At 40.2% G+C, this 16,304-nt stretch overlaps 1 protein-coding gene across 8 annotated transcripts; it reads left to right on the forward strand.

Annotated features, from left to right (window-relative positions):
• The first annotated feature begins 4,515 nt into the window (after positions 1 to 4,515).
• ZNF846 (zinc finger protein 846) lies at positions 4,516 to 15,321 on the forward strand. Of its 8 annotated transcripts, none has more exons than XM_038567368.1 (7): positions 4,516 to 4,578; positions 6,166 to 6,395; positions 6,836 to 6,921; positions 7,745 to 7,871; positions 8,605 to 8,691; positions 12,503 to 12,585; positions 13,086 to 15,321. In XM_038567368.1, the coding sequence occupies exons 2-7, from the start codon at positions 6,365 to 6,367 to the stop codon at positions 14,112 to 14,114; spliced, it is 1,443 nt and encodes a 480-aa protein (XP_038423296.1). In that variant the 5' UTR covers positions 4,516 to 4,578; positions 6,166 to 6,364; the 3' UTR covers positions 14,115 to 15,321. The 8 variants fall into 8 exon arrangements, with proteins under 8 accessions (XP_038423296.1, XP_038423298.1, XP_038423297.1 ...); XM_038567370.1 differs by having other exon boundaries at positions 13,089 to 15,321; XM_038567369.1 differs by having other exon boundaries at positions 8,608 to 8,691.
• Positions 15,322 to 16,304: the final 983 nt, after the last annotated feature.

Below are 16,304 nucleotides of genomic sequence, written 5' to 3' on the forward strand. Positions count from 1 at the left end.
GGAGAAACTGAAATCCTCATAAGAGGCAGGTGAGATTGTAAAGTGGTGTAGCCACTTTGGAAAACAGCCAGATCCTCTAAAGCTTAAACACAGTGTTACAATATGACCCAGCAGCTCCAGTCCTAGGCATATATCTAAAAGAAATGAAAACATGTCCACATAAAAACTTGTACAACAGTATTTCATAGCATTGTTCACAATGGACAAAGAGTGAAAACAACCCACATGTCCACCTACTGATAGGAATATTATTCATCAATTAGAAATAATAGAATACTGGGGCACATGACTGGCTCAGTCAGGAGAGCATGCAACTCTTGATCTCAGAGTCACGAGTTTGAGCCCCACATTGTGTGTAGAGATTATTTTAAAAATTAAATACGCTTAAAAAAGAAGAAAATACTGTAAATGCTACACCATAGATTAACCTTGAAAAGTTTATGCTATGTAAAATAAATCAGTCACAGAAGAGCACATAGTATTTTTTAAAACTTATATGAAATTGTCAGTATAGGCAAATCTATAGAGACAATAGATTAGTAGCTGCTTAGGGTTGGGGATGGGATGGGGAACTAGGGGTAGTGAAAATGTTCTAAAACTGGTTGTGGTAATGGTTTCACAACTCTGAATATAATAATCACTGAATGTACACTTTAAATGGGTGAATTGTATGTGTAGTCTCAATAAATCTGTTACCACCCCCACTCAGCCAAATACCAATCCATCTGGGCTTGATGCTCTTTTGTAGTGTTAAGTTCTTATATAACCTTCTATGTTGGTTTGCAATGATATTCTATTTCTCTTTTTTTTAGTTTGATATTTATTTTTATTATCTCATTTTAAGGATAAAAACGTGTAGGAAGGGGCGCTTGGGTGGCTTAGTCTGTTAAACCTCTGCCTTTGGCTCAGACCATTATCCCAGGGTCCTGGGATCCAGTCTGAAGTTGGGCTCTCGGATCCCTGGGTGGCGCAGCGGTTTGGCGCCTGCCTTTGGCCCAGGGCGCGATCCTGGAGACCCGGGATCGAATCCCACATCGGGCTCCCGGTGCATGGAGCCTGCTTCTCCCTCTGCCTGTGTCTCTGCCTCTCTCTCTCTCTCTGTGACTATCATGAATAAATAAATAAAATCTTTAAAAAAAAAAAAAAAATGAAGTTGGGCTCTCTGCCCGGCAGGGAGCCTGCTTCTCTCTCTGCCCCTCCCTTCTGCTCTGCTCTCTCTTATATCTCTCTCTTCAAACAAACAAATAAAATATATTTTTAAAAAATTTTAAAAAAGATTTTATTTATTTATTCTTTAGAGACACACACAGAGAGAGGCAGAGACACAGGCAGAGGGAGATGCAGGATACACACAGGAAGCTGGATGTGGGACTCGATCCCCTGTCTCCAGGATCACGCCCTGGACTGAAGGCAGGTGCTAAGCCGCTGAGCCACCCGGGCTGCCCCAAAATTTTAGTTTTTAAATATTTATTTATTTACTTATAGAGAGTGCAGAGTGGGGATGGAGAGAGGAACTGAAGGGGAGGGAGAGGGAAAGAATCTCAAGCAGACTCTGTTCTGAGCAAGGAGCCTGAAAGTGGATGGATCCCAGGACCCCCAGATGGTGACATGGACAAAAACAAAGAGTTGTTGTAGCCACCCAGGGATCCCCAAATAAATAATATCTTAAAAATGTTTAGGAATATGAATTTTCCTCTGATCACTATTCAAAAAATAGCCTACATTATTCATAATAGTCAAAAAAGTGAAAGTAACTCAGTGTCCATCAACTAACGAATAAATTATGACACACCCAGACAGTAGAATATTATTAAGAAAAAGATGAAGTACTCTAGTAACATGCTACAACATGGACGAACCTTGAAAACCTTATATAAGTCAAAGAAGTTAGACACAAAGGGCATATACTGTAATGTTTTGCTTACATGTAATGGGGGAATAGGCAAATCCCTAGAGACAAAAAGTAGATTAGTTGTTGCCTTGGGCTTCGGGTGAGGTGGGGATTGTACCTAAGAGGGTACCGGGTTTCCTTCTCATTATGAAAACGTACTAAAATTGACTGTGGTGATGCCAACACAGCTCTGTACTGTGACTACAACACAGTAGTACAGCTACTGCTAGTACTACACACCCACTGTACGGTACATTTTATTTATTTTTTATTTTTGTTTGGTTAATACTTTTAATTATATGATTATAATTATACAACTTTCACTATTCAATATTTTGTATAAAACCAGTACAATACACAAGATTTTCAAACTCGGCAATATGTATCAAACTACATAGATATGCAAAGTTTATAGGCCATTATGAAGCTTTATCTTAAAAATACCTTCAGGAAAATAAACATTCATTCAACCAGTTCTTTAGGGTTTATAAAATATGATTAGAAATATACATTTTAATAAAAAAATCAAGACAATGATCAAATACTGATTCATCAGTAACATTTTAAAACATTTAATAATCTTGTACGGTACATTTAAAATGGGTTGATTATGCGCTGTGAGAATTGTCTCAAGACTAAAGGTCTAAAAAGAGGGCTGAATGAGCTGAGAATTCATTTTAAGGACTAGCAGTATTATTATTTTTTAAATATTTTATTGATTTATTCGTGAGAGACACAGAGAGGGGGAGACAGGCAGAGGGAGAAGAGGCTCCATGCAGGGAGCCCGACGGGGGACTCGATCCCCGGTCTCCAGGATCACGCCCTGGGCCCAAGGCAGGCGCTAAACCGCTGAGCCCCCCCAGGGATCCCATGGTAGCATCTTTATAAAAATGCAAAGCGCTGAGCGAGGCTGAACCAACAAGGAGAAAGACTTGTAGAAAACCGTTTGATGAGCTCCCTTGACCCGGAACCTGGCGGCAAACCCCGCCCACCGCCTCCGTCACTCTTCCAACTCGGGCCCCCGCGCCCAGGGCCAGCGGCCTCCCCTGGCGTCCGGAAGAGGCGGTCGCTACCCTCAGCCCGACCCGGATGCTCCTGAGGCCCCCGCCCCTTATGCTGACCTCGCGGCGGAAACCGGAAGCGGAAGTGCTCGACGGATACCGTTTCACTTCCCGCTGCGCCCTGCGTGGGAGGGGGGGTTGTCCCCTCTGTCGGCCTCCGCTGGGCGCTCACCCCCGCGGGTTCGAACTTCCGTGGCTTGCTCGGACTCGGGGCGCGTCCTCGCCGTCGGCACACGACGCCCCAGCGGCTGCGGCCGCCCGGGTCCCTCCGAGAGGCTCTTGCGCCTCCGCCCGCGCGGCTGGGAGTCGGGGCCGTGGCGGGGCCCCCGGTGGACGCAGGGCCTTTCTCTCCGCCCGAGCCCCTCCTCAAAAGCTGCCAGAACAAACTGCTGCCCTTTCTCCAGAGGAGAAGCGTGGACGCAGTGGTGGAAACGGCCGCAGTGCCCTCTCCTCCCCGACCTGGAGATGGCGCGGCGTTCTGGTGAGCGCTGGACGGAAGTGCTCTGGCCGTGGGCGCCCGTTACTGAAGTTCGAGGACTTGTTCAGGTGTATCTTGTTGCCCATTGACCGTTTGTTAGCATTTTGCATGCCTGGTGTACCCCTTTCTATATCCCCCTCCATGTATATTTAAGTGTGTATGAGAAACCCTTCGAAAGTAAGATTAAAAAAACTTGCAGGCCTGATACTCGATCTTTAGTATTTGGTTTATTGTCTCACATGTAACAACAAAGGAATTATGTAATAACGCCTACAAATGAATACCCAAAGTGAAAAATGAACCAGAAATTTGGATAGGCTCTTCAAAAAAAAAAAAAAAAAAAGACAAATGGACAATAAATATATGAAAAGATGCTTCATATCATTAGCAACCACAAATAGAAACCACAGAGATTTGTAAATAGAAACCACAATGTGGTGCTACCGCACACGCTGAGTGACCTAAAGTAATACTAAAAAGAGTGGCAGTGCCAAGTGTTGGTTGACATGTGCATACGCTGCTAGTGGAAACACTTTTTTTAAAAAGTATCAGTTAAATACGATCTGTTCATCCTATGCACGCACATGTCCACCAACTGAATATAAACGCTATTTGTAACATGATTTGAAATATCCCTAAATTGGAAATAACCCAAAGTGGATTAAGGGGCGAATGGATGAATGGTAGCATATATTTTTTGTGGCATAGTCTTTATTAGCAAAAGGAAGGAGCACAGATGCAACTTGGATGAATGTCACAAACACAATGTCAAGTGAAAGAAGCCAGACACAAAAGAACGCATGCTGTTTGATATTCTTTCTTTAAAATTAAAAAGTACGCATAATGCTCTAGAGTGTTAAATGTCAGGATAGTGGTTGCAGTTGGGAGGCATGGAGTTAGTGATTTGGAAAAGAGACAAGATGTCTAAGATGCTGAATTTGGAAATATTCTATTTCTCAACCTGAATGATGATTTATGGGGCTGTTCATTTCTTTTCTTTAAGATTTTATTCATTCGTGAGAGATGCAGAGACACAGGCAGAGGGAGAAGCAGGCTCCCTGTGGGGAGCCTGATGCGGGACTCCATCCCAAGGACCCCAGCATCATGACTGGAGCCGAAGGCCGACTCTCAACCACTGAGCCACCCAGGTGCCCAGTGCTGTTTATTTCTTAATACTTCATTGAGATTTTTATTCAGTGATTGCCTTCCTTAGTTGTATGTATGCTTGTAATTCAAGAAAAGAAGTTCAAGAAATGAAACTCTGCTACTTCATGAGGTTGAGCAAGAATTAATAGAAGTAGAAGGAAATGTACTGAAAGAATGACTAAAAATAAAAACCAATACTTCTTGGAAGAAAGTAGAATTGATCAGTAGTAAGAAAGGGTGAAAAGACGCACAATATATTTGTATACTAGTTTTTATAGTTAACTGTGAGATAATATAGAAAGCCTTCAGTTTTAACATAAAAAAACCTGACATTCAGGTGCTGTTGGAGTAGCTAACATGAGAAATGTTTTTTGAGTTTTTCTAAAATTATGATACTCAAATTTGGATATCTTTGGGTCAAAATTTGGACACTTTTTTTTTTTTTTTTAAGATTTTAAAATCATGAGAGACACAGGCAGATGGAGAAGCAGGCTCCATGCAGGGAGCCTGACATGGGACTCAATCCCGGGTCTCCAGGATCATGCTCTGGGCTGAATGCAGTGCTAAACTGCTGAGCCACCTGGGCTGGCCCTGGACACTTACTTTTTTTTTTTTTTAAGATTTTATTTATTTATTCTTGAGAGACACAGAGAGAGAGGCAGGCAGAGACATAGAGGGAGAAGCAGGCTCCATGCAGGGAGCCCAATGTGAGACTCGATCCCAGGACTGTGGGATCACACCCTGAGCTGAAGGCAGATGCTCAACCGCTGAGCCACCCAGGTGTCCCAGACACTTACTTTTTAAGTGAGTTATCACTTATCACAGTCCTCTGAAGTGATTATTTCTCTATTCTGTCTTTATCCTATCTTTAACCAGTCTTATCTTTATATTGTGAATATATTTGTGTATGTGTGGTATTCATTATACTTTAATGGGATTGATTCTTTTTACCGCTCATCACCAACTGATAATTAATTTACCTGTTTCTTACCTGCATTGTCCAGTTGAACTGTGAGATCCCTAAGAACTGTTCCCTCTTCATTGCTGAGTACCTGGCCTGGCAAGAGGAAGGCCCTTACTAATATTTGCTAACTGAATGAAGGAATGAGACAAAGGGAGGCAAAAGTTCCAAATGCAACTAAGCTCCAGCAGGTGGTACTCAGGGGGACTTCTTACTTCATAAAACCTTTTGTATTTCTTGTCTCCATTATGCCTAGCAGAGGATGTGGACTGAATTCTGGTCATCTCAGGAATAAGAGCTACTACAAGAGATAAGGTTCTTGCCATACCAACATGTGTCTGCCTGGCTTTCTTTTCCTAACTAGTGATTTGAGCCATTTTTTAATCCTGTGTGAACCTCCATTTTCTCAATTATTAAATGTCAGTTATTAATACCCAATTTGGAGGGATGTTAGGACAACTAAAGGAGTTCATATACTCCTAACAGTGTAGGAGTGTAGTAACACTACACTAACAGTAGTAGTGTAGAACTACTAACAGTGCTCAGTAAACAGAGGTTGGTATTAATATTTGCATGCTAGGATAGTAGACAGTTTTTAAAATGACTGTCATGTGTTTCATCTGCACAGAGATGGCTAAAGAGTGATGTCTGATGACTGAGGAAAAAATGTCTGTTGCTTAATAATGGATATTGTGAACCAGTTACCCAGACAGTCCAGTACTCAAAGAGAAATTGAGATCAACCTCTTAATTTAAACTCAAAAGCTTCTCTGGTCTTCTGAGCAAGAACTGGAATATTCTGGAAACTTTTACTATCAAACTCACAGGATGGCAGCCCTTGATGTGAATCAGGTGTGTGGTAAGTCCTTGTTGATGTTTCTTTTCGCATAGTTCCTTCACAAATGGCAGATCCAGTGCTTAGGGGCTGAGTGACCATGCAGTGGGCCATATAAGAACAACAGAAATGAGCAGAGCATATGTAAATCCGGTTCCTGGGATTTGGGATACAAGAAGTTGTGTGTGCTTTTTGAGGGGGTAACATGTTCGTGAATTCTGTTGTGTCAAACAGCTCTGCCTCTCTCTACTGTAATTTGTGTAACTCTGAGATGGAATATATAACCAGGTCCTCATGGGTAGCAAGATCCAGAAAACAATTTTCTTGCTCCAGGTAACTCAGAGCACTTTATCAGTTTATGAAATTAGTGTGTGATATGTTCTGTGCGTAGTGTGGGATAGCTTATAACATGTGATTATTGGAATTGGATTGGCTTCAGAGTTCATGGTTTTCTTCTCTCTGAGGTCATCTTTCTTGGGACCCTTTCTGTCTTCATGAGGGAAAAATTGAGGCAAGGATGGTGGCTGGATTACTTAAGGATTCTTCTCAGGTAAGTGTAAAGTTGACCTTCAAATGTCAGGCTTATTTGTTGGGTAGCCATATCTCCTTGTAATGTCCCAAGGCTTCTGAAAGCAATTAATGGCCCTGCTTAAGGAATGAGTCCCAAGTCAATTTCTCCAGGACTCATGCCATCTCAGAATATATAGAGATTACACTGGAAATGATTTTTTTAAAGGTTTATTTATTTATGATAGACATAGAGAGAGAGGGAGAGAGAGAGAGAGAGGCAGAGACACAGGAGGAGGGAGAAGCAGGCTCCATGCCGGGAGCCCGACGCGGGACTCGATTCTGAGACTCCCAGGATCGCACCCTGGGCCAAAGGCAGGCGCCAAACCGCTGAGCCACCCAGGGATCCCCGGAAATGATTCTTTTATCTCAATATTCATTCTTTCTGATCTTTAGTCATGTTTTGTTGGCTTATCATTTTGCTGAGCGTTATGATAGATATTGAGAAATGATATGAAAGTGTCTAATCTCCTGGAATGTGTGTGTTACCATGGAAATAATTCACCTGTTAGTAGACTTTAGTGTTGTGTTCAGTGCTAACTGCAGCCAATAAATAGAGGAGGAATAAAGCAAGAAGAACCCACAGTAAGGTTGTGGTAACAGAAGTTTAGTCATGTGTCAGTAATGCTGGTAAGTCCATGTGAGTGCCTATAAGCACCAGGCAGCATCTGTAGCTAGAAAGAAGAGGTCTGGGCCCAGGGGTACTGTAGGCTTCTAGTCTACCTTCCTTAGTCCCTCATACATCTTCCTGAGAACCTCAAAGAAGATGGTAGTTAGCTGAAGCCACCATGTATTTGATTATTTAGCACTTAGTGACCTTCGAGGATGTGGCTGTGGACTTTACCCAGGAGGAGTGGACTTTGTTGGATCAAGCACAGAGAGATCTCTACAGAGATGTGATGTTGGAGAACTACCAGAATCTCATTACTCTAGGTAGGGCTGGCATAATTTTTTCACTGAGCCCTTTATGAAATGAATGTTTCTTAAGTATCTCTATTGTCAAATGAGAATACTGTGGCAAACAAGATGAACGATCCCTGGCCTCAGGTGCCTTACCATCTAGAAGGTTCCCTGTGAAAATGAAGATCTGTCTAAATAAATGACTTTATTCCTTTTAGGGACTGAAAACCTAAGACAGTCAGACTTTCTTTCTTTTTAAAGATTTTATTTATTTAGTTGGGAGAGAGAGGGCACATGCGTGTGTGTGCACATGCAAGAGAGAACATGAGCTGGGGTGGGGGGTGCAGATGGAGAGGGAGAGCAGACTCCTACTGAGCAGGGAGCCCACTGTGGGGCTCAGTCCCTGGACTCCAGGATCATGACCTGAGCCAAAAGCAGACACTTAACTAACTGAGCCACCCAAGTACCCCAAACCTTAAGACTTTAAATGTATATGAGGCTGGACATGATTTTCAGGTGTTAGAGCTCTCTAGTCATTTGAGGGCACAGAGAAAGAATATACTTACATTTTTGTTCCTTTTAGAATAGTCTTTTTTTTTTTTTTGAATAGTCTTATTGCATTGATTTAAAATTTTGTGTGATTATTTTTCTGTTTGTGGAGTGAGACTTAAGTGTCTAAAGAAACTCTGAAGTTAAAGTGTTGGTTCCTACCCAAAGACTGCATTTTGTGTCGTGCAAGGTCCTCTTTATATATTTTTCCTATAAGCAGGATATGAATCATGCCAACCTGGTCTCAACTCTACAATGGAAGTAGCAGAAGAGCTGAGGGCAGGAGGGAGAGGAGTTCTGCAGGGTAAGTTCATGAATAAAGTTTTGCGACGAGCGATGCTAGTCTGGGAAAGGTGCAGTACATTTGGAAATGCCACTTGGCAAACTTTCAAAGAAGTACTCTTTTTTTCTGAGAAGCCTGAAGCCATTTGGTTTCTGAGTTTGCTGAGGAACCTTCAGCTCCTTATATCTTTAAATTTCCATTGATCTCAACTTTTTCCTGTTCTCCCAGAAAGATCTGTCTGACTCAATTGAAAATTTCATTACTTGCAGACAGCTTATTTTACAGTACTTTCTATCTTGTTTTCCTGATTCTATCAGTGTTTTTTGTGTACTATCAGCCTTAGGTTTCCAGAATATTAAGCTTTGTAGATTGCCTAAAATTTTGACACCATACCCTTATCATTGCCAGACTACTAACACAGCCATACTCTGTGTAGTGCAACTTCCCTTTTGTTTCAACCTTTTTATCGTGTTTCAGCATATTCAGACATGTATGTGCCATTATACTTTTTTTTTTTGAGATAAAGTACACAAGAATTAATCATTTTAGGGAGTATGATTTATTGGTATTGAGTACATTCACAGTGTTGTGCAACCATTATCTCCTTTTAGTTCCAAAATATTTTCGTCACTTGAAAAGGAAACCCTGTAAGCACTAAGCAGTCAGCCTCCATTCAGCCTTCCCCCTACTCCCTGCAACCACTAATCTACTTTCTGATTTACAAGTTTGCCTATTCTGTAGATATCAAATAGAATCATACAGAGTTCAATTTCATAACTGTTAACTTACCTAGAAGTAGAATTGTGGGGGCATATGGTCATTTTATGTTTAACTTGTTAAGGATTACCAAACTATTTTACGCAGAGCCTATACTATATTCCTTCCAGCAGTGTAGCAGTTACTCCTTGCCATCAGTTCTTCCTTCCTTTCTTCCTCCCTCTTGCCTTCTCTCCTTTCCTTTTTTTTTTTTTTTGATAGTAACCATCCTAATAGGTATGAAGTGGTATCTTATTGTGATTTTGATGTGCATTTCCTTAAAAGAAATGATGTTGGACACTTTTTGTGTACTTATGGACCATTTCTGTGTCTTTGGAGAAACACCAATTCAAGTTCTGTGTCCATGTTGAACCTTGGGTTGTTTGTTTTGTTGTTGTTGAAGCATATGAATTCTTTCTGTACTCTAATAGTGGACCTGTATCGCATGGATGATTTGCAAATATTTTCTTCCATTTTTGGGGTTATCCTTTTGCTTTTTTGATAGTGTTCTTTGATTTACATTTTTTTAAAAGACTTTATTTATTCATGAGAGACACAGAGAGAGGCAGAGACAGAGGCAGTGGAAGATGCAGGCTCCTTGAAAAGAGCCTGATGTGGGACTCGATCCTGGGACTCCAGGATCATGCCCTAAGCCAAAGGCAGACACTCAACCACTGAGTCACCCAGGCGTCCCTGATACACATTTTTAATTGCAGTGGGGTCCCATTTATCTTTGTTTTCTTTGGTGCTTTTGATGTCATATCTAAGAATAAGATAAAAAGATTGGACAGTCAAATCCCAGGTTCTGAAGATTTACCCCCTTGTTTTCTTCTAAGAGTTTATACATTTAGCCTTTACATTAGGTTTTTGACCTGCTTTGAGTGAATTTGTATATATGGTGTGAGGTAGGGGTCCAGTTTGATTCTTCTGCATAAAGATATCCAGTTATCCTAGCACTGTGTGTTGAAGAGACTGTTCTTTCCCCATTGAATGGTCCTGGCACACCTGTCAAGAATATATTGATTCTAGATGTATGGGTTTTTTATTCTGGATTCTGTTCTGTATATGTCTATTCTTTTTCCAGTACCACTCATTCTTGATACTGTACTTTTCAGCTCCAGAATTTTATTTGGTTCTTTTTTGTAATTTCTGTCTCTTATTGACAATCTCTTTAGTGAGGCATAATTCTTCTAGTTTCCTTTAGGTCTTTGTTCATGGTTTCTGTTAGCAACTTGGGTGTGTTGAAACAAATTGATTCAAAGTTATTAGTAAGTCCAATGCCTTGGCTTTCAGGAATAATTTGTATTTTTTTTTTATTGTTCCTTTGCATACCTCATATGTTTTAGTTGGAAATGTAAATTTTAGATATCATAATGTGGCAATTAAAAAATCTGATTCACTTCTCCCTGAGTTTGATGCTGTTGCTGCTTGTTTTGTATTGTTGGTGTTTGTTTTGTCTTTTAAATTATTTTTGTAGGGAAGTCTCGGTGCCAGCAGTTTGGTGCCGCCTTCAGCCCTGGGGTGTGATCCTGGAGACCCGGAATTGAGTCCCACGTCAGGCTCCCTGCATGGAGCCTGCTTCTTTCCCTCTCCCTCTGCCTGTGTCTCTGCCTCTCTCTCTGTGTCTGTCATGAATAAATAAATAAAATCTTTAAAAATAAATAAATAATTGTTGTGTGTTCTGCATTCTTTTTTAGTGCAGTCCCTGAAATTTGTTCTGTTAATTTAGTGGTCACCTTAGAGGGACAGAAATTCCTTACATACCTGGAGCCAAGAAAAGAAAACTAAAGGTATTCTTTTAGTTTTTGTTAATTGGCTGTGTGTTGAGCCACTCCTTCAGTGTTTAGCTAGGCCACTTACAGCTCTTCTTTAGCCTTCCATTCCTGTTGGAGTGGATGCTGAAGGTCAGCCAGAAGTGAAAGCTTTGGGTCCTCTCCAGCCTTTCTGAGCATGCATCTAGCCCTGGGCATGCTTGTGGACTTCTTGAGGTTTTATTATTATTATTATTTTAAAGATTGTATTTATCTATTCATGAGAGGCAGAGAGAGGCAGAGACATAAATAGGCAGAGGGAGAAGCAGGTCTCGATCCCAGGATCCTGGGTTCACGACCTGAGCCAAAGGCAGATGTTCAACCACTGAGCCACCCAGTTGCCCCAACATTTGAGGTTTTAAAAGCCCTATTTATGCACATATCAACCTTCCCAGTCTGTTCCTTCTAAGGCTTTTCAGGGTGTCTTTTGTTTGTCTCAGATACTTGCCTTTTCCTTGGACTGTGGTAAGCAATACTTTACCTTCAGACTTTACTTTTCTTTTCTTTTTTCTTTTCTTTCTTTTCTTTTCTCTTCTTTCTTTCTTTCTCTTTTTTTTTCTTTCTTTCTTTTTCTTTCTTTTTTTTAAGATTTTGTTTATTTGAGAGAGAGAGAGAGACTGAGAGAGAGCACACAAGCGGTGGGGAGGGCAGAAGGAGAAGCAGACTCCCTGTTGAGCAGGGAGTCCAATGCTGGGCCTGATCTCAGGACCCCAAAATCATGACCTGAGCTGAAGGTGAACACTTAATGGACTGAGCCACTCAGGTGCCTTGCCTTTAGACACTTTCATCAGTAGTTGTCTGAGATGCTGTCTTGTTGGGAACTCTCTGAGTTGGCTGATACAAAGCACATTCCTTGAAGCTGCAGACAGATGGAAACACACGGTGGCAATTCTTTGAGAACAAAGTCCATAGTGCTCTTTTTAGTATTTGTAACTTACTCAAAGATACCGCTTGTCTAAACGGCTGCAGCTGATCTGAAGAGTGGGGATGGTAGGTGAGTAATTAAAATGCCTCAGCACTCTCTTGGTGAACTAAAGCTGCTTCTTTCTTCTGTTAAGTGTTCCCTTGGTGGTTGTACATTTTTGACTAGATTCTAAAGTTCTGTAATAGTTGATTTTGATAGTTTTTGTGAGCTTCTTGTTTTCCGGTGGGAAAGAGTCCTGGAGTTCCCTACTCCATCATATTTTGTGGTGTCATTCTCTATGCTTTTAAACAACTTTTTCCCAGGATTTTTCTCCCAAACTAAATTTTCCACTTTTTTTCAGAATTGGAATTGCAACTCAAAACCAAAGGTTCCATACCACTTCAGGATATTTCTTTGGAAAAAACATCAGATGAAATACAATTGGTAAGATCTCCAAAAGTAATTCCTTTCTTCCACATCAGGACCAGAAGCACAAAATCCATGCGAATTATATAAAATAAATGCCATTTACCCAAAGAAAGCAGAATCTGTGAAGAGATTCTTTGAATATCAAGAATTTGAGAAGCACTCTAAACCTACTTCAAACCTGTTTCTCCTCAGAGATCCATATAAATATAACTCAGATGTCCAGTTTTTTTATGCACTGGGAATTTAGTCAGAATAATACAAGTTTTAAATGATTCAGTATGAATAATTACTAGAGGATACTCTGTGAAAGTAGAATATGATTCAGGGTCTTAGCCTCAGAGTCTGTTTATTCTACTTAAAATAACTCAAAAACAGAGCAGGAAGTCTGTATACTTAAATGGAAATGGAAAAAAACACTTCAATTATGATGTTTCCAATGCATAAAAGTTGTGATGGGGGAGAAATTCTGTTACAGTGAGTGCAGAATCTTTAGTTATCATTTAAACCTTAATCAGCAGGAGAGAAGCAATGCTGGAGTGAAACGATATGGCTCTAACATCTGTGGAAGAGCATTTAGTGGACACTCATTTACAACTCACATTCGACAGAAAACTTCTAAGGGTAATCGGAATGGAAAAGCCTTTAAAAAGAACTTTATTTGTACTTTGCCCAAGGAAATCCCTGTTGGGGAGAAAACTTCTGAGAGTGTTCAACATGATAAAGCCTTTGGTCAGCTTTCAAATCTTACTGGACGCAAGAAAATTCAGATACAAGAGAAAGTGTGTGAATGCAAAGATTATCAGAGAACTTTTGTTAATCAGTCATCCCTGAAGGTACACATGAGACACCACACTGGAGAAAAACCATATGAATGTAAAGAATGTGGGAAAGCCTTTACTCGATCCACAGGACTTATTTTACACATGCGAATTCACACGGGAGAAAAACCATATGAATGTAAGGAATGTGGAAAAGCTTTTATTCATTCTTCATACCTTACAAAACACATAAGAATTCACAGTGGAGAAAAGCCATATGTATGTAAGGAGTGTGGGAAAACTTTTACTCGTTCCTCAGGACTTGTCTTACACGTGCGAACACACACTGGAGAGAAACCCTATGTATGTAAGGAATGTGGGAAAGCCTTTAATAATTCTTCGATGCTCAATCAGCATGTAAGGACACACACTGGAGAGAAGCCCTATGAATGCAAGCAATGTGGGAAAGCTTTCACTCAGTCATCAGGCCTGACCACACATTTAAGAACTCACACTGGAGAGAAGGCCTATGCATGTAAAGAATGTGGGAAAGCTTTTGCTCGTTCTACAAATCTTAACATGCACATGCGAACACATACTGGAGAAAAGCCGTACAAATGTAAAGAATGTGGGAAAGCCTTTAGATACTCCACATGCCTTAGTATTCACATGCGAACTCACACTGGAGAGAAACCATACAAATGTAAGGAATGTGGGAAAACCTTCACTCAATCTTCGGCACTTGCTAAACATTTAAGAACTAAGGCATGTGAAAAAAACCTGTAAATGTTTTTCAGACTAGTGTTCATATCTAACCTCATCTGGATAAAGTAACTTATGAAAGTAAAGAATGTGTGAGAAAGCTTTACTCATTTTTCATCCTTAATAGATAGGTAGGAACTTCCTGGGCCAGAATTCCCATTCATATAATGTATATGAGAGAGCAGTAATTGTTCATACCTTAAAGAATGCTTAAGAACTCAACACTTGAGAGAACTTTCCAGTTACAAAGGTATGTGGGAGAACCTTTTTGTTGTTGCTCTATCATTAATTTTACATGTCAAAATTGCTGTAAAAGTCCAGAGTGCTTGGCTGGCTCAGTTGGTAAAGCTTGATCTCAGGGTTGTGAGTTTGAGTCTCATGTTGGACATAGAGATTACTTATAAATAGGTAAAAGTGATGTGAAGGTAAGAATGATCTATAGCCTTAAAATATGACCACATGCTTTGATAGCACATAACTCACACTAGCGATGAATCATCTGTACTTAAGGAATGTGGTAAAACCTTAGTGCCAAGGCCTTAATGTTCACATGAGACTTCAGATGGTATAAAACCATACAGATGTAAAGGACCCAGGAAGATCTGCAGTTGTTTCTTGTATCTTTTAAGAATCAACATTTAAAAAAAACAGTGGAGAGATTTCTATACATCTAAGAAATATGGGATAGCTTTGGGAAAGGTTTTAGAGATTCTTGACTGCTTCATATGCAAGGAGACTCATGAATGTAAGAAATGTTGAAAAATTTTCAGGTGTTAATAAGTCACAACACAGTGAAGAGAAACCCTATGATGGTAAGATACTTAGCCCTAGATGTTAACATTCTTTGGTAATCTCAGAGAGGCAGAAAATGTTAAGAATGTTAGAAATAATGGTAATGCCTTTGTGTCTGTGTGTGTGTCTATTACTTGGCTTTTGACCTTTAGTAATCACACTGGAGAGAAATAGTGGCTGTAGGGTACATGGGAAATGGTATATCCATCTTATAAATCTTACTCTACATGTGAAAAGCCACTCTGGAAAGAAGCTGAATGAATGTAAAAATGTGGGAATGATTTTTGGTAATACATATCCCTTAAGAGACTCTAAAATACTGGAGGAACAAAGTATGAATGAGAGGAATTTGGGGGAAGCTTTCAGGTACTATTCTTCAATCAATGTACACAAGAGAATTCTTCCTGGAGTCCTAATGAAATAAATGACATAAATGCAATTGCCTTTCTGTGTGTCATTCTCAAGGAAAGCACCTAGCATTTTTATTTTCTGTGGTAATTTTGTATTACAAAGTTTTAGTTGCTTTTAAAGACACTAAATAGAAGTTCTGCAAAATTATTTCATATAATGGAATTTTCATTATGGTTCAGCTCTAAAGACTTCCATTTCCATATATATATATATATATATATATATATATACACACACACACACACACACATATATACACACACATATTCCCTATGTCTATATATATAGACATATATATATGTCTTCATTGAATTATACAAGATATATGGAAGTTTAATTGGCAATATAAGAGCATTTTTTTAAAAAAGTCATTTATTTTGAGAGACAGCAAATGTGTGCACATGAGCTAAGGGAGGGACAGAGGGAGATAAGCTTTCAAGCAGACTACATGCTGACTGCGGCCATGAGATTGTTACTGGAGTTGAAACCAAGAGTTGGACACTCAACTGACTGAGCCACCCAGGTGTCCTGGCAATGTAAGAGCATTTTATGTTTTTGGTTAATGATCTCTAGTGTATTTGCAAGTGGGTGGTAAAATGCTGGCTCTGTATGACAAGTAGTATCTAGTCCTCTCAGTATTCCTTGTCCTTTGGTCCCTTATAAATAGAATCCAGATTATCTCCAGGTATATAGTTTAAAAAAACAAAACACAACACAACCATTCCTACTTCAGGTTTCCTGAAGAATAAAGAATAAAGAATAAAGAAGGTTTATGAGAAGAATATATTTCATAGTCCTGGCTAATAAGAAGTAGGCAGGAGTCATTGGTGTGGAATCTGGGAACGCTACAAAAAGGGGACAGCCTTCTTGAGGTGCCTGGATGGCTCAGTCAGTTAAACATATGCCTTTGGCTCAGGTCATGATCCCAGGGTCCTAGGATTGAACACCATGTCGGGGTCCATGCCCAGCAGGAGTCTGCTTCTCCCTCTTCCACTCCCCTTGCTTGTGCTT

This window comes from Canis lupus, chromosome 20, assembly GCF_011100685.1.
Source record: "Canis lupus familiaris isolate Mischka breed German Shepherd chromosome 20, alternate assembly UU_Cfam_GSD_1.0, whole genome shotgun sequence".
Lineage (NCBI taxonomy): Eukaryota > Metazoa > Chordata > Mammalia > Carnivora > Canidae > Canis > Canis lupus.

What these genes read in the sequence shown, in the direction of transcription:
- ZNF846 (XM_038567368.1), top strand. Translation starts at nt 6,365, where the DNA reads ATGGCAGCCCTTGATGTGAATCAGGTGTGTG. An exon ending in TACTTAAGGATTCTTCTCAG is followed by an intron (nt 6,922 to 7,744) that starts GTAAGTGTAAAG and finishes TTGATTATTTAG; the next exon opens with CACTTAGTGACCTTCGAGGA. An exon ending in CATCAGATGAAATACAATTG is followed by an intron (nt 12,586 to 13,085) that starts GTAAGATCTCCA and finishes AACCTTAATCAG; the next exon opens with CAGGAGAGAAGCAATGCTGG.